General features: G+C 40.4%; 1 protein-coding gene across 13 annotated transcripts in view; it reads left to right on the forward strand.

Moving 5' to 3' along the window:
- The window catches only part of MECOM (MDS1 and EVI1 complex locus), a 683,063-nt gene that overhangs the window by 589,577 nt on the left and 70,649 nt on the right, over positions 1 to 22,837 (forward strand). For 7 of the 13 annotated variants that reach the window (XM_072618536.1, XM_072618530.1, XM_072618533.1 and 4 more), the window contains exon 3: positions 22,626 to 22,760. In XM_072618536.1, coding sequence (XP_072474637.1) covers positions 22,626 to 22,760 — 135 coding nt within the window. Of the gene's footprint in view, positions 1 to 18,499; positions 19,550 to 19,715; positions 19,837 to 20,102; positions 20,194 to 21,097; positions 21,118 to 22,625; positions 22,761 to 22,837 lie in introns of those variants that run through there. The other 6 variants (XM_072618537.1, XM_072618540.1, XM_072618541.1 and 3 more) reach the window with 4 other exon arrangements.

A 22,837-nucleotide genomic window follows, 5' to 3' on the forward strand; every position in this document is an offset into this window, starting at 1 on the left:
CATCGTATCCCCTAATAGTACTTGACAGAGAGTTATTGGACCTGGGTTTGTGTGACCATTCGCCTATTTGGACCTCAGTTTCCTTACTTGTGAGGGTTGGACTCCGTGACTTCTGAGGTCCCTTCTAGGGCTTAATCTATGATTCTACATAGTAAAGTAAGACACTGAATACTTTTCAAGGGAGAACAAACTGGATCTAATTACTGGTCTTAGAATTTGGTAGCCGCAAGGGGGATCAAAATTTCAATGTTGGTCAGAGAGCAATTAGTGCCATAATCTGTGGTATGATCAAATGCCTCATTTTGACCTTATGAGAGAATTCCAGAAAAACAGAGGGCTGTCACTTTCCTAAAGTCTCCAATTGCAAGTACGGCCCTTCGAAGGCTTGGCTGCCATAAGTTAATTCTAAAATTACTTAGGTAATACTCTTAGCTGTTGCGAATAGGAACACATTGGGCTTAACAGGGACTGGTAATAGTGATTAGTAGCTATTTAAATTTAGATTTTAGTGTATAGACTCAAGTCTCATTTTGAGAACCCCCATTTCATTTCCTTCCCCATGAAGTACCTGATATTTTCAGTTCTTTGCTTTCATTTCTAATTTATGTGTGTGTCTCCTTTGGATTATGGAAACTGACATATCCCTTTTTTTCCTTGGGAAGTTTCCAACACTTTTAAATGGATAAGGGCCCTACTCTTTCAGTTTCTTTATGAAGGAAAGAAATTACTTGTATTTCATAGTGGTAACTAAAAAACCAAGTCAGGTCAAGTTGGGGAGCATTCTCTGTGCTGCCAGAAATAAATTGAACTTAATGAGTAGAAATTTCCACCTAAAATTTAGGATGATATTTGCCATTCATTTGTTTAAAGAATCATGACATTTTCAAACATGTTATAAACTCCTCTATTGAACCTGTTGTCCTCTGGTGTAGGGTCCAGACTAGGACACCGTGTCTCAGTGATATTTAAAGCAAACAATCCATGCATATAGACCTCCTACACTACAAACACATCAAGAATCTTCCTGTGGAAAGCCAAAAATGCCCATTATTACATAAAACATGATATCACTAAAGAAGACCTTATTACATTTAAGAGGGCACAACTTTTAAAAATCTTTTTTCTTAATGATCTCTTATTTTTATATTGCCTTCATTTCTAAATCTATCTACCCTCCTCTCTTAAAAAGCAAGTGATCCATTATGCAACACATTTAGAGAACTTTAGACAAAACATCCACCATATCAGTTGTGTCTGGTGGTAAATAGAATATGCAACAACCATAGCTCCCCACTTTTGCAAATAAGAAAAAGGAGTGGTGCGTTTTCTCAACTTCTCTTCAGGGCCAACATTGACCATATGTTCCTGTTCAGTCGTTTTAGTCATGTTTGACTCTTTATGACCCCATTTTGGGGGGGTTTCTTGGCAAAGAGACTGCAGTGATTTGCCATTGCTTTCTCTAGCAATCTCTTTTATAGATGAGGAAGCAGAGGCAAGAAGAGTTAAGTGTCTTGCCCAGGGTCACACAACTAGTAAGTACCTGAGGCCAGATTTGAACTCATGAAGGTAAGTCTTCCTATTCCCAAGCCTACCACTCTATCCACTGTACCACCTAGCTGCCCAAGCTTGGGCATTATAATTACTCAATGTTTAGTTATTTTTGAGATTTTAGCACTATTCTTTAAGCGATAGAGCAAACCAGCCAGGATAAGCATTTGTTTACAGGAAAAAAATTCATCAATGTCCTAAATCAAAATTCTAGGTCCTTTGGTTTGATCTAAAATATGTCAGGAAGTCTTATTCTCAGTCTTATTTTCAGGATTTTTAACTTTGTCCTTTTTGACTTGGGAAATATTCCTAGGGTCTTTACCATTTGTAAGCTGGGGTGCTAGGTGTTAAGGGGAACAAATGTGAATAAGACATAGTCACTGGCGTCAAGGAATTTAAAATCCAGAATAAGAGACAAATATAGAGGAAAGTCTAAAGCATGTTAAAGGCTAAAAGAGAAATACAAAGTATTCTGGGGGTCCAGAAGAGGGAGAAATCACCTCCAGGGGTGAAGAGAAGAGCAGACTTCATGAAAGAGGTAATTTTGAGCAGTGACAAAGCATAGTAAAGGCATCTCAAGAAGATGTAACAGTAGGAGCAAAGATGTGGAAGTGGGAGATTACAGAAAACTCTGAATAGTCCATTTTGTGGTGCATGAAGGGAGGGAGGATCACAGAATTTTCAGAACTAGAAGAGACCTCAGAAGCCATTTAGTTGTGTGGTGTAAGGTAAAAAGTGATAATGCCAGTCAGTCGATCAATAAGAATTTATTAGTACCAGGCACTATGCTAAGTGCTGGGCATACAAAGGAAGTTAAAAGACAGTCCCTGCTCTCAAGGACTCAGGTGACACAGTAGAAAGAGCTCTGGGTCCGGAGTAGGAAACATCTGAGTTCAGATTCAACTTAAGACAATTACTAAGCTGTGCCCCTGGGCAAGTCACTTGATCTCCATTTACCTCAGTTTCCTGAATTGTAAAATGGGGATGATCTTAGTACCTATCTCCTGGGAATGTGGTGAGATTCAAACAAGATAATAATTGAAAAGCACTTATCACAGTATATGGCACATAGAAAGTGCTGTAGAAATATTAGCTATTATTACATAAGAAAGGCAAAAAGATACTTTGCACCTTCATTATTTAGACCCTCAAATGCTTACATAGCATGGAGCAGAGGAATACAACTGTCACTGACTTGAAAAGGTCTTTTCCCCACTACAGTGCTGGTTAGTTGGTTTTCTCCTTCTTAACTAGGCAGACTTAGAGCACAGGTTCTTAACTCGGAGACTCTGAAATTTATTTGTTATAATATTTTGATGAGTATATTTCAATACAATTGTTTTCATTTATAATTTTGTTTTTTATGAAAAAACATTATTCTGCCAAGACACAGGCACCACCAGAGTCAGCCTCAGTTCCCTCATCTGCAAAATGGAGGTGAGAATTGTACCTATCTCACAGGGTTGTTAGGATCCAATGAAATATGTGCACTATTTTGCAAGTCTTAAAATGCGATATGAATACTAATTAGCTAGTAGTAGTAGTAATAGTAGTAGTAGTAACAGCAGGAATGTTAGAAATATTGTTATTGTGGGACAAACAGAAACAAAATGATTGTTTTCCACCCTCCTTCCTCTTTGTTCTGTATGAGATGAATTTCTATAACCAAAGAGATTTATAACTTTTAAAAGTCTGAGTTGTTAAAATTATTTTTGTGTAATTACAATTCACTCAAGTCAACATCAGGAATCCATTTTGACTGTTTCTAAAGAGAAGGAAGTACTCTTGATCACAAATTTCTGTCTAAAAGTCCAAAGTTGCTCAGATTGACTTTGGGACCCAAGCTTATTTAATTGAATTTAATTTAATTTAACTTTATGGTCCTTCTGTGAACTTCTGGTGATATAATAGAGCCTTTCTCTTTCTCTTTGCTTCCTTCTCTCTTCTCTCCCTAGCTGTGGGAATTTCCACTGGGTAAAAGATTCCATCTCACCTCCCCAGGTTACCAGTTTATCACAAAGTCATCAGAGAATGGACATTTCTACCCCTGTTTTGGTCTTTTCCCCAGGCTCCTCGGTATTTCTTTTTCAGGTCTTCAGACACTGCAACTACTACTTGTCTGAATAGATGAATATGTCCGTGAAAGGGGGAAAATTAAAAATAAGTGCTTCATTTTCCCTTATACAAATCATAGTGAATATGCATGTAGAAATTGTTCCTTCATGTTAATGTTAATATTAAGAATTCTACCTAGAGCAAAACAGAATAAGTTTAAGGAGAGGAATATTGGACATGACTAAAATATAGAGTGAAAACTTCTTTCCTGAATTCATTCAGCAAAATTTATTGAGTACTTACATTAGGTCAGGGTCTGTATTCAAAGATGTATGAGACTTTGAGGAAATGGAGGAAAGAAGGAAGGGAGAAAGAAGAAAAGGAGAAGAGAGAAGTGAAGGGAAGGAGGAAAGAAGAAGGGAAAAAGGAGGAAAGAAGGAGGGAAAAAAGAAGGGAAGAGAAAAAAAGGATAAAAGAAGAAGAAAGGAAGAAGTTAAGAAAGGAAAAAGAAGGAAAGAGAAAAAGGAGGAAAGAGGAAAGAAGGAAGGAAGAGGGAGGGACAAAGGGAGGAAAGAGATGGAGGATGAAAGGAAAGAAATCAGAACTTGCCACCTGTGATGTGCCAGGCACTATGTTAAGTACTTTACAAATATTATCTCATTTGATTTTCATAACAACTCTGAGAAGGAGGTGTTGTTATTATCCCCATTTTACAAATGAGGAAACTGAGTCAAAAGATGTTAAGTGATTTGTCCAGGGTCACAGATCTAGTGCATGTTTGAGGCCAGATTGAAACTCAAGCCTTTCCTACTCCAGGCCCAGCTTTCTATTTGATCCTGGCTCTTCTTAACTTTACAGTGAGAAAGGAGATTAGAGTCCAGGCCCTCTAGCCATTTTTTAAGTGTTCCTAATCCTGAATTCTTAATTTTAATTTAATTCAAATGACTAGAGATAGGAAACATGTAATAGTGAATAATAATTTTTTAAAAGATCTCCTCGATGCCAAGAAAACCTTTGATCATGTCTAGCCTATGTAACCCAGAGTAAGTCACTTTAAGTTTTCAATACCCTAGGCAACTCACTATTACTCTACGTTATCAAGAAGGTGGCTACCTGCATGGGTAGAAGGAGTTTTCTCATTGAGAGTCCACCACATCAAGACACTAGAGGTTCAGTTCCTTTTCCTACAAATTGAGAGACAACATGGATATAGCCTTGGGCTTGGAGACAAGGAGACCTCCCCACTCTCTGTTATCTCCTTTGTAAAATGGTGATAATGACCACACCCACAGATCAGAGATAACGTAGGTACAACACTTTACAAACCTTCAAGTGATAGAGAAATGTGAGTTAATTATGAGGATGATGACACGTATGATTTTATTGTTCTGGGGAACTTCTGATGGGGAATAAATTGCCTCTACTGATGAAAGCCAGTAATAACTCTGTAATTTAGAAAGTTTTTGATTTTGCCTGGAGGTACCAAGGTTAAACCGATTGGCCAGTGGTCACATAGTCTGTGTGTCAAAATCAGAATTTGCACCCAAGACTTCCTGACGTTGAGGCCAATTCTCTGTCCATTCCACAGTGCTGTCCTGCAGGTATTACTGCTACAAATTTAATGTAGATTTTCTCCATAATCTATTTGAAAGGAGACAGATCAGACTACCTCATCCCAGAGAAATCCTAAACTTTCAAGACAGCGTCCTCTTCCTCTCACCTTCCACCTCCCCTCCAATATTTCCCTTCCTGTTCTAGCTAGCAGCAATCCTGTTCACAGTGAGATGCTACAGCATAAGGCTACAAAATATTTTTGAGTCAAGTATTATCTGCCAAAAAAAAAATGCCTTTGAGAATCTGCATCTTGGAAAATGACTACTATTTAATTTTGGAGTTTGCAGATAGGATGCAGAGGGGGTTTTATTTGAAGTTGAAGAATCGCTCCCTAAACCTACAACAAAGATACACTCCCAAGCCCCAGCTGAAATCAATGGGTGTGTTTTCATTGAATTACTGGAGTTTTATTAGTATTTTACAAGGAGGTGGATTTTCTGGCATTTTACCAATTGATATATATTACAGAATGTGATGCACACTAAATATATTATCAGTTTTCTCTGTGTTCTGTTAGTGTTTTTAACAGGTCTAGATATGCTCATTGACCTAATGAAATGGGATTTCAGATTAACCAACAGAGAAAAGGAGCGCCCCCTATCACGAAACCATCAAAGAGAAGTTAACATTATTGATTTTCCCCTAATAATCCTGCAAAGGAGACGTCATAACCAGACATTGGTGATATTTCAAAGTAACAGTGGTCTAGCTATAAACTGGAATAATCATTCTGGAGCCTTGGCTAATTCTTCCCCTATCCTCGGGGAAGTCCTCCTTTTCTCATAGTAGAATAAGGATAAATCACAATCATTAGGGTTCTTTGGAAGGTTGAGGGTAAAGGGGGAAGAAACTTGTGATTCCAAGGTCCCTTCTAGCCTTTTCTTGTGAAATATTCTGTTCCTCAGAATGATGAGTTAATTCAGCTGGAACAATAGAAGTTCATCAAGGTTTGTGGTTTATCTGAAAATCGAATTCCTGTAATTTCATATGCCATCTGATTTTATGTCCACTTAGTTTAAAATTTAGACAGCCATGGTCTGTTATCATCCATGAATCTAATGCAGGGAACTCACAGACTGGTAATTTAGCTGTTGCTGAGCTCTGTGACCTTTTTTCCTGTAAAATAAATGTAACAAAATATGCCAGATCCTATTTAGAAATCTCTAAATAAGAGGGCTTTTAAATAATATTCATAAATGTTGATTTTTAAAAGCATTCATTTTAGAAATATTTAGCAAGATATTTATGGAGGGAGCACTGAACCTAGAGTCAATAAGGCCCGAGTTTAAATTTGATTTCAGACACTAAATTGGCTTTGTGACCCTGGGCAAGTCACTTAGCTTGTCTGCCTCAGTTTCCCCAAATGTGAAATGGGATAATAGTACAACCCACTCCACAAAGTTGTTGTGAAGATCAAATGAGATAATATTTGTAAAGCTCTTCTCAAACCTTAAAATACTCTATAAATTATAACTGCTATTATTATTATTTCCTATTATGAACCAGGCATTGAGCCTTCAGGGAAAGGTACAAAGAAAACAAAGGTGCAAGGCTGGGGGGCAGAGAAAGTTACTAATCTAATTGAACTTACATTCTACCCTAGGAAAGTAATTTATTTACAGATAATCAAAAATGAATAATGTACAAATTAATATTGGGGGAGGAGAGATCATGATAATAGGCAATCACAAAAGGCCCAATTTGGAAGGTAATTCTTTGACTGAGACTTGAAGAGAGTTAGGGTTTCCAAAAGGCAAAAATGAGGAAGGAGAACATCCCCACAGCCTATGGATCAATGTGCAATGGGCCCCAACATCATGTCCTCATCAGTAAAGTCCTTATGGTAGAATACTGGATAGCATAAAGGTCAAAGACTCTATTTTATTCTGGGTCACCTTTTTGTGGCTTTTTTTGGTGAATTACTTGATTACCAACTCATTTGATCAGTAGAAGTAGAAAGCTCATCTATCTGTGCCTTAGAAGAGCACCCATGAAGTCATTGGGATACAGTGGAAACGTCACTGATTTAGAGTTAGAAGACCTGGATTGAAATCCAGGCTCTCCTCCTTAGGATCTGCATGACCTGAGTGAAGTTGTACCTTTTGGTGGACTTCATTTCTAAAGTAGTGACTGTGACTTAGTAATCCCTAAGGTTCTTTCTACTTCTAAATCTTATGAAGCCAAACCTCAGGGGTTTTGCCTCTAGAGACAAAGGACCCTACAAGGGAAACAAGTCCTGCACTTTTACTCAGAGAACCTGGGTTCAAATTTGGTTTTGTCTAGTTACCTGGTGGTGGTTTGGGGCAAATTATATCCTTTCTCTGGGCCCTAATTTCCTCAACTTTAAAACAATAAGATTGGACCTGGTGACACTGAAGGATTCCTTGAGCTCTAAATCTATGATTCTGTGACCTGAAAGTCCCTTTGAGGAAAAAAAAAGTTTGTCTCAGAGGAAAGGAATATCAGAATTGACAACATGGAAGTTTGGTCTCCATAGATGGACATAGATGTTGGTCTTGGCTCCCCAACAAGACTGTCAACTATTTGAGGGCAAAAATCAGGCCTTAAATAGATCTGTCTCCCATATAGAAATGGTAGACAGGATACCCCTTAAACAGTTATTTGGTTGATCATTGTGTAAAGTAAACATCTCAAAGCTATGGGAAAGAAAACTCAAAGAACTGTGTATATCCATTAGGTTTTAAGCTCCTTGAGGGCAGGGACTCTATTTTTGCCCCTTTTCATATCCCCAGTGCTTAGCATAGTACCTGGCACATAGCAGGCATTTAATAAATGCTTATTGATGGATTGTTGATGTTACTTTCACCTTCTCCATTATTGAAAGTGCTTTTATCTGGTTAGTTCTTCTCATCTGCTCAGTCATGACACCAGAGTGGATGGATTTCTAAACCCATCTCTTCCCTATTCCATGAGGATTTTTGTTCTGGGGCTATGATTTTATCAGTGTAAGGAATTCCTTGCATGGAAGAAGACCAGATATACCCTAACATTTTTATTTTTACAGAGTTGTCTGTGGAACAGAGGCATTCCATGGTGACTTTCCCAGGATCATAGAGCTACCTTGCACTAAGGATAAGACTCAGTTGACTCCAGAGTCAGCTCCAAATCCATGCTATGTCTCTATCCAGTGACTACCTTTCCATCAATCCCAACAATCTCCACCAAACTAACAAACAAATATCTCCCTTCTCTATAATTTCCCTGTTTCTTCCAATATCACCGCCATTTTCCCAAGCACCCAACTGTAAAACTTGCTTCCATTGTTGGTCATTCCCTTGCACAAGCCCCCTACAATCAAGCAGTTGTCAAGTCCATTGGTTCTGCCTCTATATTTCTTCCACCTGTCCCCTTCATCACACTCCCACTGCCCTACCTAGTTCTGGCATTTAATACCTTTCCAACTACTAAAATAGCTTCCTAAATGGACTTCTGGATGCCAGTCTCTCCCCACTTCATTTCACCCTTCAAAGTGCTGCCAACATATTTTTCTTAATATGCGTTCTGGTTTAGGGTGCTGGTCTAGGAGTCAGGAAGGCCTAGCTATGTGACTCTGGACTAGTTACCTAACTAGTGCTCCAATTTCTTCATCTATAAAATGAAGGGTATTGACTCCTAGCTTCCTTCCACCTCCAACTCCATCATCCTGCGATCCTAGGAAAGTGGTTGACTTTTACCACCAACTCACAACTCCTTCTCCCTCTTCAGATGAACTCTCCTTCTCAGGCCCAATCCCAACTGATTTACTGATCTTTTGAGCTCATTTTACTGTGTCTTTCAGAAGCCTTACTCTCTCTATAACAAAGTCTCTTCCAGTATTGACATTTTCAACCAATACTCCTTTCCTCTTTGTAGCTTTAAATGAAATCTTGCTTCCTACCTCCTTGGTCACCAAAAACACTGCATCCCCTGGTGATGATGCTCCACTGGAGACCACCTTTTCCTCTGATTCTCAAAGCCAAGAGGAAGTTCTGTCATATTCCTTCCTTTCTACTACAGTTTTTTGGGACTATTACCCAATTTCCATCTGTCAATAAAATTCTGTATTTGGAAGTCCATACAAGTTATTCATGCCTCACCTTCCTCCATCCATAGTGCTCTCAACCACCTTCCTGGTTTCCTCAACGATTTCTTCTCCATCTCCTCTTTTGCCATCATCCTTGAGGCACCGATACCTAACTGTCAGCATCATGACTACACAATCCCATCAGCCTCCTCAACTCTAGCAGGTCCCTTTTTCACCCTCCCCCTTCCACTCCCATAATATCCCTTAACTCAGCTCCTTCCACATCCATTGAGATCCTTCTCATTCTTAGGTTCCACCTCCTTCAGAAGTCCTTGGTCTTCATTGATTCTGCAAGCATTTTTATTCTAATTTATTTTGTTATTCTTTTATTATGTAATAATCTAATCCCCATAACTAATGTTTTTTTATCAGGTTAGTCCCTTTGAAAGTTAAATTATTTTGGTTTGTGTCTGTCTCATATAGTATAAAGTTATATATTCATCGATGTATTGTTGCCCCATTAAAATGTAAATTCATCAAAGGCAGGAACTATTTCATATTTTGTATTTGCATACCTAGTGTTTGAACAGCAAGGCAGCGCAGTGGATTGAGTGCTGGGCCTGGAGTCAGGAAGATTTTAGTTCAAATCCAACCTTAGACACTAGCTGGGGTGACCTTTTGCAAGTCACCTAACTCTGTTTGCCTCAGTTTCCTCGTCTGTAAAATGAGCTGGAGAAGGAAATGACAAATCTCTCTTGTATCATTATCAAGAAAACCCCAAAGTGTTTGCCATGACTGAAAAAAGCTAAATAACAATGTCAGGTATTTATTACTCGTCTATTAATTGAATGATTAAGCATCTCCTAAATTCAAAGCATAGAGGCCATTAAGTAGTGGATCCTATTGGGCTTGGAGTGAAGAAGCCCTGGGTTTAAATCCTGTCTCTGTGACCTTGTTTGGTTACTTTGTGTCTCGTGCCACTAACTACCTAGGACTTAACCTACAAAGTCCTGAGTAGTTGTGGCCAGCCTGGTAGAGGCACTTCCTTTGAATAATCTTCCTTGAGGAAGTCACGGATCCACTGTTTATCCCAATATGTGCAAAATACTCTCATTCAAGATGAGAATATGGATCTGAACCCATTTTCTGACTTCAAAGCCAGCACTCCTCTGTACCCATACCTCTCTACCACATAAGAGACAGCTTCAGAGCTGAGCCTTGAATGGAAAAGAAGAATGTGATGGCTCTTCAATAATTTGGGCTGAACAGCAGAGGAGAGAGAAAGATATGGAGTCCAGGTAACTGGGAGGATGGTGTCGCCATTTGTAGAAATTCTGGAGAAAAACCAAAGGGTTGTAATAATTATATAATTTATAACTACTAATAATGATAATTTAGTGTAGTGTCCACAGATGGTCAGTAAGATCAGTCCATCTACAAAATATCATTAAGGAGAATGTTCTGGGTTACCTTTTCCCCCTCAAAGAGTATAAATGTAAGTGGTAAAAAAATTTTTAAGTTCTCTTTGGCAAGAGTCTTTAAACCCAAGCCAAGGAGATCCAAAGACAATAATATTATCATAGATTTAGAAGTGTTATCGCTGGGCTGTGGAGTACCCCCACCCCATCCCATTTTACAGATGAGGAATTCAGGTAGACAGAGGGGGTTAGGGGACTTCCTTGAGAGTAACAGAGATGACCAGTATTTGAGGTGGGATTGAAGCCTAGATCTTTAAGTCCGTCATTCTGTCCAATGTTCCATGATGTCTTTCTATATGCTCCAGACTCCTGTGATCCTGGAAGTGCCTTCTTTGGGCACCTCCCAGGATCCTTTGGGATTCTCCACCATCCTCTTGATTAGGAGGCACCAAGTCCTCCACAACTCCCTGCCCCGACTGGTATTGGGTCTTTTTGAGACTTCCTCTTACTGATTGGCAGAGAATGCAGTAGGTGGGAGAGAGGAAGCCCAGCAGCAGGCCAGACAGAGACTGACATCTTTGGGGCTAGCACAGCTTGAAGAAATGAAAACATTTTTCTTAAAATTCTTCTCTTTGCCAGGTCAGGGTGAGGATTAGGACAACAGGCATTGGTACAGGGGAGTGAAGGCAGGGGACATCCTTCTAAGTCCCTTAACTTTGGTATTTCCAAAACTTTTTCATATTCCTATCTTCTCCTTTGTGAATACATATAGATGTGAAAACAATAAATATTGGCTTGTGGCCACAGATTCAAAGTACTTCCCACCCATAAATACACTGTTTATTTTCCCAACAACCCTATTAGGTTTATATTATAGAATTTAGATGAAAACAGAGCTACAGGTTAAGTGGTTTTTGTCCCCAAAGCGCACAGTCAGGGGTTTTGTCCCCAAAGCGCACAGTCAGGGGTAGAGTCAGGGTGAGGATGGAGTTCCCTGAATCCTTCTCTCCTGCTCCTGCCACCAGATTATGAGAAGAATGGAGGAGATACCATTTGATTAAATGACGTTCCAGGGTCACACAGTGTTGATGGCTGACCCAGGAACCATTGAGTGTCCTCTAAAGAGTCACATATTAAATGGCAACCAGAAGAATTAATTAATCTCATTGAGGGAGAATTAGTCCCAGAAGGAATTTCCTACATTAATATCAAGGTCCAGATGTGAGGGTGAGGGAACAACTGGCTAGTTTATAGAGGAGACAGGGCAGGCATCCCACCTGAACCATGGGCCTTACAAATCACAAATGAACCTAACATTCTGAATTTTAGCTGGTGGTCCAAGAATGTTCCTTGTCTCAGTAGTCAAGCTGATGACGTGTTGCAAAATTGTCACCTTTTTTTTGGTGAAATGTCCGAAATTTACTTTGCTTTATTTCCTAGGTATTCGCTTTAATATAAAGAACTCCATGTGTACACATATAAACACCAGTGGAACTGTGGTAGTTTTTTCAAAGATCTTTTGGTTTCTTCCAAAAATCGAATTTTATGTCATTCATGGAATATTTATGATTTTGTCAAGAGTTTCCATTTATACTTTGTGTTAATCAGCATAATAGCTTAAGCCTTGAACTACATCAAAATAGACTAATGAAAAATACATTAAGTAGCTACCTTAATTGGAGTTTGGAAAATAAATCCAAATATATTTGGATTATATTGGGTTGAGAATTGTAATGTATTCTGGAGAGCTGTTGTCTCACAAAAGCATTTCATCTCAGCTTCAAAAAAGAACAGCCAGTCAATTATTAAGCACATTTACAGTCAAGGGGAAAAAAGAATTCACTTTCCTTCTGCCCAAATGGACTTCCCAAATACACAGTTAAAAAGTTTATGCTGTTTGTCTTTATATCACAGTGATTTTTGGATAGCCAAATATGTAATTGTTAAGACAGTTGTATGCATCCTTAAAAAAAAATAAAAAGATTAAATTGCCTGATTAATGAGAATTACTTCAATATAGTTAATTAAGAAGGGAAGTCACCAGTGGATCACTAGGAAAGCTTTTATAACATAGTGTCTATTAAAAGTGATTCCTAGCTGTAGGGTACAATAATGGGGTGCTAATTCTGAAAGCACACAGTGCTGTCCCACAAAGACATCAAGATTTGTAGGAAATCAACCCTCCAGCAGTCCTGGCAAGCCAGACTGACCCCAGCAAATGAAAATAATCAAAAGTAATTAGAAGCGTGCTGGACTACTCCTCCGAGATCTGTGCAGGAGAATAAACATGCCTGAGTCCTCCGAGCCTCTGAAAAGGCCCATGTCTGAGCTGTTAGGTGCCCTGACCTTGTCCACATAAAGATGTGATTTATGAAGTGTAGGGCGCAGCAGCAGGGCTTCTGTCTTCTCCTGGAGAACCAAATTACCGAGGTGGAGATTAACATGCTTTCAGTCGGGCCCATTTCCAGACCAAGGGAAATTTTGTATTTACATTTTTTTTTTACCTTTAATTTCCTCTTCTCCTTTTTAACAGCTTTTTGGCTATGGGGAAAACACACACACACACACACACACACACACTCTCTCTCTCTCTCTCTCTCTCTCTTTCTCTCTCTCTCTCTCTCTCTCACACACACACACACACACACACACACACACACACACACAGAAAACCAACCAAACTGGAGTCCATCATACTGAGATGGGAAGGAAAGAACTGCCCAGCAATGATGATTTGTATTGATATTGGAGACTTTTCAGTTCCTTTTTGTTTGTAAATTCACATCATGAAGGACCATTTTGGTGATCTCTCTCTCTCTCTCTCTCTCCCTCTCCTTCCCCCTCCCCCAACCCCCCACTCTGGTTCACAAAATTCACTGCCAAGGGCAGGATACATATCTAATGAAATGCTCCCCTATTAAAAAAAAGCTCTCAACCTTATGGAGAAGCTGACCTAACTCCCTGATCTTAACTTTATCTTTTATCACTATGATTAGTCCAGGAAAGGAAAAAAAGAGGGGGGGGTAGGGGAGAATGAATTTGAAGTCTTGGGTGTTGTGGGGAGGGGGGAAGGGAAGGTAAAAAGAACAGGACTTTCGGTGAACTAACACTCCTGAGGAATCATCTCTTTGGGTGAAGTCCTAAGAAAATCCCCCCCATCCTAAATGCACCCCCTCTACTTTTCCCCCATCTCCACTTCCATTACATGAAATTTGACAAAAACTCCATGACAAATAGCAAAAAAAAAAAAAAAAGCATTGACTTTTTATAATGCGTCAATATTCCTACACAAAACTAATTTAATTAACGGGCAGTTATTGTACAGGAAAATGTCAATTTCTCAGTTTATTTCATCCTCCTCCTCCAGCCTGTCTATCTGAGATGGGGTTGAGCAGCATCTGGGATGCATGGGCCTTGGCTGGAGAAATGTAAAATGCCCTTTCTGCATTCTTGTTGAGCTAACTCAAAAAAAGAAGAAAAAAAAGTGTTTAAAACACAAGTCGGCTGGAGCTCAGTGTGTGTTTAGTCACCTTTAGAAACCTAATGCTGCAGAATTAAGCTAACTCCCCTTTAGGCTGGGGTTATGAAGTGCTTTTCCCTATAAACTAAAAACATAATGTCAGGGCGAATGGGAACATACTTTATTACATTTATGGTACTGAAAACTGCCAGCAAGTTGTCTTAGGTTTAAATATTGTCCTCTGTAGAGTGTTCCAGAGCTGTTTGTCCACAGGAAGCCTATTAAAAGTGGACAGTGCAGTTATTTCATCTGGCTTTGGCTGGGCTGCTTTCCTTCGCTTTAATGATGTCCTGGAATGCACCATGCCCACAGGGTCTCCATTAGGATAACTTTTACTTCTGGGAGGACCATGAAGTTAAAGGCTTAAAAGAGGCATCAGCTTACACCCTTGTGGGAATCACTTGAAGACTGGAGCACTAACTTCTTACCCCTTTAACTAATATATTGACTTATTTTAAATAAACAATGGGAAAATGAAGGTAGACCAAGTGGGCTTATTAGAAATCTTGGGGCCTCTTAAAGATCCCCTGGTTCAGGCAGCTGGGGGTGGGGGTTGGAGGGAGGAAGGAAAGGGCCCGAGGAGGGTTTATGCCCTTTTCAAACCAGGAAGCAAACACATTAACCTCTCCCACCCCACCCCTGCCATCAGCCAAAGGGGGATCTTTACAGCTCCCAGAGAATATATCAGCTCACACTCAAGCTGCAGTCTCTGATCTCATGGCCTCTCAGTTCTGGGTTGTCTATTCATTGTAAATAAAAATTAATAGAATGATCATTGAGTGTTTACAAGGAGAAAAAAAATCGTGCCTTTTGGAGAATTAAAGAAAAAATATTGAGAGAGAGAGAGAGAGAGAGAGAGAGAGAGAGAGAGAGGTTCCCTCCTCACTTTGTACGTTCCCAAAGTCTGTTCGTTGGTTACAATCTATCCTCATGTTCTATCCCCTTAATATTTAGATCATCTGTCCAGATAGCTGTTGGCGAATTAAAGCTGGTTTGAGATTATAGTAAAACCATTATTTTTAATAGCTCATTTCAAGGGCAGGGCTAAACACCACAAAGCATGCATGTGACTGATTGCTACTGCTAGACAGCAGCTTTTCTAGCTTAATTTGTAACCGGGAACTACCGTAAACAGATTTCACCAGAAATCCCAAGGAAGAGAAGGAGTTGGTGGTGGTATTTGGCTGCTTGTATTTATTTATTGTTTTAGAAATCTCCTAATGAAAAGCAAGCTAACTGGAAAAGAAACTTGGCCTCCTGGGGAAGGAGTGAGGGGGGAAAAAAGAAAGGAAAAGGGGAAAAGAGCCCTCCACACTTTCCTTCCCCTTTCCCTTCTGATGAGCTGAGGTGGGTCACTGGCTCCATATCTCCTCCCTAAAGGGCCCTCATTAAAATGACCAGAGACTTCTTTCAACCGTAAAGGGGTCACACCGACTTCTATAGGGCTTTCAGACCAAGTCAGAAGAATGGGGCCTTTCTTCCAAGTGTTAGTTATTTATCTACCTCTAAACCTGCTCTGCCGATTCCTACCTATATGACCTTGGGGCTCGTCAGTTCCCTCTCCTGGCCTCAAGTTGACTAGATCAGGGGTTTTAAACCCAGGATCCATAAACCCATGTATAGATATCACGGGGTTTACGAAACGTGGATGGGAAAAACATGACATCTTTATTTTCACTAACTTTTGGTTTCCTATGTAATATAATGCAGTTTATTTTAGGTATCTAAAAACATTCTGAGAAGGGAGTCCATAGACTTTAGTACACTTCCAAAAGGGTTTTAAAAGGTTAAGAATCTCTGTTCACTAGATTATCTCAAAGGTTCTTCGCAACTCCCAAACTATAATTCTTTGAAATATGATCGTTGAAGTGGTAATGAATGCGATGAAAAATGTATTAATAGAGAATAAGAGGGACAATCAATTAATAGATGGGAAAGGGAGAGGAGACAAGGGCCTTTGGGGGATAACTTCTGAAGCAAATAAAGCCTCTTCCTTCATTCTTTGCATCTGGAAAATCCAACTGGCCCCAAACCCATTTAAAAGCCTTTTAGCTGCAGATAAATTACTTGTGCCCCTTGGCTCAGGTATGAGAGAGAGCAGAAGCGCTCTCAGCTCAGGGCTGTTGTCTTTGGGTTATGTTGGGAGGAAAAGATGCTTCGAAATAGTCTCTGCAGGGTCGGCTGCAGGAGTAAGATTTGGATGCTTTTTCTAAACCAACCGTCAAATCAGCCAGAACTAGGGTGGGGGAGTGGGTACAAGCCCCACCCCTGGTGCATTTTCCCTTCGTCTTTGCAGAACTGGGTTGTAAGATGCAGAAGGGCAGAGGGTGTAGAGAGCTGGGTAGCACTGACTTCCCAGGAAGGTTGCAGCAGCAGCAAGAGCCTCGCCGGGGCCCCAGCCTCTGCTCTCTTCCGTGCAAGGGCCAGTACTTGGAAGGCAGCGAGGGTCTGAGCTCTCGCTTTGCAGCCCAGGCTACTTACTGCAAGGTCTCGCAGGGGCTTCCCATTAATTCGGGTCACATCGCCATCTACTGATCTGCTTTCGAAACTACACTCATTGCAGCTCCTTGTATGGAATCCCAGCCTTCCCCCTCCAACCCCATACTAAACCAAACACTAATACTAATAAATGGAAGATGGTGGGAGAAGAGGATGGAGGTGGGGGAGGACTCTTTAGAGTCTTTTCTATGAAATTTTGATTTAGGCGGGCTCTGCTATTGATACCCCAAACCCTTTTGTTTACCCAACATTTCCTTTTTCAGGTCAGCTCTGGCAAGGGGGAGAGGGGGGCGGGGCGGGTAACAGTTATCAGGACCCCTGATCAGGCCGCACCGTCTAAAGCAATCGGTTCCCCAGATTACTTGTATTTAATACACAATGCATCATAAAACAAATCCCTCATCCTGACAGGAAGAAAATAGAACAGGTCATATCGAGCTGGTCCAATTTATGGCTAAATTAAAAAAAAGGCTCCAACAATGGACAAGTTGAGGAAGGGCAGGAAATCAATGACCAGCAAACCGGGGGCTCTTAGAGGTTCTCAAGCACCAGACTCTCTGGGAATCTCGGACCAGGTTGTAGGTTATTTACAAAGGATTTTTCCTGTCCTACCTACCACTGCTGTGCGGATTTTCCCTTGAACAATAGCCATTATCTGAAATAACAGTTCAATGTCACAGATAACTGGCCACTGAAACGAATTAATCTCCATCTCTTGTCACTGCCTTTCCCCTTCGCCTCCTTTTTATTATTAATATTTCTTAAATCGACATTTCGGTTTGGAGATATTACACACAGCATACACACACACGAAAATATAAGTGGGTGGCCCTTGCAATAAAAGATAAAGTTGAACGTGTCCACCTCCCCCTCCCACAGGAAAAAAACATTTATTGAGCCACTTCATATTTTTTCCCAGCTTTCCCGCTATTAAGCTAAGGAAAAAGATAGGATTTGCAAATTTACTGCGTCTTACAGATGAAATTGTGAATTTAAAATTATTTAGCTCTTGCCCGTGGGTTTTTGCTGCATTCTCCAAGTGTTCATGTAAGTAAACTCAGACACCTTCTTTTCTAAGCTATTTATTCCAAAGAGACTCTTTCCGTGAGATTTGCTAAAGTAAAACGTGGACATACACATTAGAAAACAAATAGAAAGAGATAGTACCATTCCCCCCACGCAACGTTTCTTGCATAAAACACAAAAGGATGATATTGAATAGCTTAATTTATTTAGGAATGTTCACCTATTTTTATAGTATCCAAGAGAATTTGCAAAATTCATCAGATTGTCTTGTCATCCTCCCCAACTATTTTAAAGATTTTTGTTTGTTTTACGAAAATTGCACATTTAGTTTACGCTTTTTTTTTCTTTTTAGAATATAGTTTAACAAAAAAAAAAATCGAGCGTTTCTTCTTTTTCTTAAAGCCAGGAGAGGGAAAAGACAGGAGCGAGACCGTAGATAAGTGCTTTTGACGCGGACTGAGTCAAACTATCCGCGACCACGCCAACTTTGTTTTTATTACAATTTAACCAACATTGTTTGCTCCGTGTCTCAGAAATCCTGATTTTCCCTAAGTGAAGATTTTCTGAAGTGTTTAGTGTGAAAGGAAGCCCTGCCGCCCACAGACTCATCCTCCCCTCCCCCCTTTCTGTACACACCCATCTTCAATCTACACTCACCCTCCCTACTCACAGACAGCCTCACCACCCCCCTTATTCTCCCCCCCATCAAGGTATAGCCTTTCCTTCCCCCCACTTCTCTTACCACCGCCCCCAGCCCATCCCTAGCCCAAACACACACACACACACACACACACACACACACACACACACACACTCACACTTGTACTTTTCAGGACATTGAAACAGACGAGATTTCCCTGCGGAAAGAAATCCTGCCTTCCAAGATCTCCCTATTGGTTGTTTACCCGGACGAAAACGACATGCTTTTTTTTTTTCTTTTAAGGGGCAGGGTGCATCCATAATCAGCCTACCCCTATAGGACTTCTGTCTTGGCGACCTTTTTGTGACCTCTCCCGCCAGAGGAGGCTGCTGTCACTTTAAAAATTACTGAAAGAGGAGCTGTCTGGCTTCCGATCACTTGGAGCTGGGGGAGATAGCTCCCTGGCTCCCTCTCCCTCGTCTCTTTCTGGATGGCCGAGCAGATCCTCTTTAAAGGGACAGTTCATGAAATAGAATCCCGGGCAGCTGAGCGCGGAGTTGCAAATAGGGGGAAGATCCCGTGAGGGTCCTGGCTTGGGGGAGAAGAAAAAAAAAGCGGGGGGTGTCTAGAACTTCCGTATCCCCCGCCCCTCCCCCCGACCCCCACCCCATTTTTCCAAAGGCTCCTTCCTGCTTTTACCCCCTCTACTTCGGTTTTGTTTTGTTTTTTAAACTGGGAGAGAGAGGTGGAAGTTTTAGTGGTTTTCAGATAACTTTCATTACACATCTGGCTGATAAGCGCAAGAGAAAGTGAGAAAAGAAGGAGGTGGTGTGAACCAGAAAGAGCTACCCTTAGGAGGGGAGGGGGAAGCAAGAAGGAAAAAAAAATTCCCACCCCCCCACCCCCGCCGCATCACCCCTCCCCCCTCCCCAGAAGAGAGGAGAGCCGAGCTGAGACTTCACTTCGGGTCGTTACAAAAAAAGATACATTGTTGCCTGATGATAAAGCTACAAGATCGCGTGGTCCCGGCGGCGGCTCCTAGAGACACCCATGTGGAAGCCGGGGAGTGATTATTTTAATCGCGAAACGCTGCTCGCCATCGGCTGAGAGATTGGCTGGCCCACCACCTCAGGGCTTTTTGTTATTATTTGGTTGCCCTTTTTTTTTTTTTAACTGCTGGGAGTTGAGTCCTTAGATATGTTAAGGTAAGAGAGCTGACTTTCTTTCTAACTTAAAAACATCTTCCGCGAGTGCATAGTTTGGTAACTTCTGACATTCTTTCCCCTCTCCTCCTCCTCCTTCCCCTCCTCCCCCCTTTCTCTCGCTCTCCCTCCTCCCCTCTTTTCTGTCTTCTTTTCCAACTCTCCTGGTGCAGCGGCTGCCCGCAGCCCCTGCGTTTATCTACGTTGCTAAGGCTGCCGATTTTCTTGTTCCTTCTTCAGAACGCGGCGGTCGACTAGTCTCCTGCAGCCCGGCTGGTCTCTGGGGCAGGGTGGGTTGCCTGTCTCCCTGTTGCTTGCTGCCTGGGCTTCTCTCCCTCTCCCTCCCTCCTTCTCTCCTTCCTCTCTTTTTTTTTTCCCTCCCTCTCTCCCCCCCTCCCCAGATCCCTAGTTGTGTGTGTGTGTGTGTGTGTGTGTGTGTGTGTGTGTGTGCGTGTGTGCGCGCGCGCTCGTGTGCTTGCATCTGAGAACCCTACAAGGTGTGGCTGCCAACACTCTGAATTCCTGGCACCGACCTTGCTTCTTGAGATCTCTCTTCGGCCAAGTTCCACCTTCCCAAGTTGCAGCCTTGCACTTCCAAGATCGAATGCTTCGCGAAAAAAGTTACTCTCGGACCCGCGGGCGATATCGTAGGGATTCCCCCCCCAACTCCCCAGCTTTCTGTCTTTTCTCCCCCCCTCCCCCTTTCTTGTTTGTGAAGGGGCCTTTCTCTCAAACCTTTCTTAAGGAATTAAAAAAAAATCTTATTCTTGGAGCGTGACAGCTTTCCTAAACACTGGAGTGTGGTGGATGAAATAGCAGCACGTTGGTCGCCGATGCATTTTTATTTTTATTTGTTTAAATTCGAGATTTGCCACACTCTTAAAGCGTTGGGGAGACCGGTACAGAGCTAGCGAGTTAGAAGTTAATTATTCACAGGAGAGGGGTAAAAAGTTTCTGGAAAAGTTAAGTCTTAGGAGGAGAGAGAATGAGGTTCGGAAAATCATTTGTGGGGGGAAATGCTAAGGAAAAAAATAATCCTTGGACTGAGATACTTATAAAGGCGTCCTTTGGAAATGAGCTCAGTTTCTTAATTTGCTGTTGACTGGCAATTGCAACGATGTTAACACGGAATAAAATTACACGTAGGATTTTTATGTGAAGTGTGTGTAATACCTCTCCCCCAGAGTAAAAAAAAAAAAAAAGTGTGTGGGGGGGGGGGGACTAGACGGGACAGGAATCGCCTGAAATTGAAGTGGCCTGAGCCTTTCTGACTTTGAAATTAACAAGTTTTCCATCTCTCTCGGAAAATATAAAATGTAACTCCTGCTGCATTTCATTGACTGGGTCTCATTGCTCCCTGAGACACAAATCCATGATTTCTGGGAAAATGTATATCAAGGGTGAGCTGGCCCCTCCTCTCCCCCACAAAAACCTACCCCGAACACAATTTCGATCACTATTTCAGAATATGCATTCTTGCTGATATTTACGTGACACTTGAAAGCTAGCGAGAAGGACCCTAAATTACCCTGGAGATTCATTTCACTTGGGCTTAAGAAAATAATCCTAAAGTTTGTATATTTTAAAAATGTAATTTTATATAGATAGGCGTATACAGAAGAAATTGTCACCTTTTTTCTTTTCTTTTTTCTTTATTTCTTTTTTTTTTTTTAGAGAGAGGAGCTAACAAAGTCTTGTGTTTGAGAATTTTTTTTTTTTGGCTACTCATTCATTGCTCTTTAATTGCCTTATGGCCAAAGCCTCATTCCCAGTATCTGTTGCCCCCCTAAGCTTTGGGGTTTGTCCCCTTGAAGTCTGTGGTGAGTTAATGACCTGGAGCTGCTTTTGGGTGATTACCTGAATTCTATGTAGAACAACTTTAGGGCTAGATAAATATACTTTAGACTGTTTTAACCTTTAAAGGAACCCAGATAAAACATTTCTTTTCCCCTTACCTCCATTCTTTTTATTAATTAATTTGAGACCTAGACTGTATTGTTTAGTATTTGATAAGAAACTTCCTCAAGTTTGTATTAACTCTCTGGTATACAGTGCCAAGATTCATATTCATCCACTCAAAAGATCAGTAGTATGGAAACATTTACTTTTATACAATTTAAAAATAACGTACTTATCAGAATAACATGCTTAAAGACTTAAAAAAGACAAAAAATTTTACTTTCGTTGATTTTATTTTTCTTAGTGCAGTCAGTATTGTTCAATGTCTAGTACAGGCCAGACAAAAAGATCTGAAGGTTAAATAATTGTGTCCAGTCATATAGTACTAGTAATGTATGATGATATTTTCATATAACCCGTTTTCATTTGCTTAGGCTTTGTATTTGTTTATTATCTGCATAATTGGAACCATTTCTTAGTTTGTGTTAAAATGCTAAATTGCCATGTTTTGCATGAGTGTTTACATGATTTTTCCTTTCCTTTTCTTTCTTTCTTTTTTTTTCAGTTTGGCATAAAAGCTTCTATTATTAGTTAAATCCTGTAATTTGCTCCAATTGAGGGTATGATCTAACTGTTGTGTGATGGGGGAGAGCAGACTATTGAAAGGAGATTAATAACATTTACTCTAAACTTTATTTAATTGAGTCAATTCAAATTATAAGCAGTTTGAAAAATCTACATTTCCATGATAAGAATATATAAACCTGAATAATTGATGGTTTATTTAAGATGCATTAGGTTAATGGATATTGGTCAGTATTATTTGTAATAAAACCAAATTTGATAGAATTAATTGTTTGAAATCATTGCCATTTATTCATGCATAACAAGGGAATCAGGACTTTGAAAAATGGATATATTTTTAGTAATGATTATCAAGTGCTGTTTTTTAAAGTCAACTTATTATTTCGGGTTTATTCCTCATATTCATTTGAATTTAGTCTAACCCTTTCCCCCCCTTCTCCCCCACCCCCATAAAAGACTCACTGGAGAAACATACATTTCAATGAAATGTCTTTAAGTAATTAACCATTTCCTCATTTAGAGATTCGTGATTTATATTTTCAGCAATGTGTTAGGATGGCCATGGAAAGATTGATTGTCCTCTTCTTTTTCTTAGATCTTGGATGAGTTTTGCAATGTGAAATACTACATAGATGCCAGTCAGCCAGATGTCGGGAGCTGGCTCAAGTACGTCAAGTTTGCTGGATGCTATGAACACCACAACCTTGTTGCATGCCAGATAAATGATCAGGTATGTTGTAAATACTTTCTGGACTTTGTCTGTGAACTTAAAGGTACCATCGAAGCCTGAAGAATAAAAATCACAGA

This window comes from Notamacropus eugenii, chromosome 6, assembly GCF_028372415.1.
Source record: "Notamacropus eugenii isolate mMacEug1 chromosome 6, mMacEug1.pri_v2, whole genome shotgun sequence".
NCBI classification, from domain to species: Eukaryota; Metazoa; Chordata; class Mammalia; order Diprotodontia; family Macropodidae; genus Notamacropus; species Notamacropus eugenii.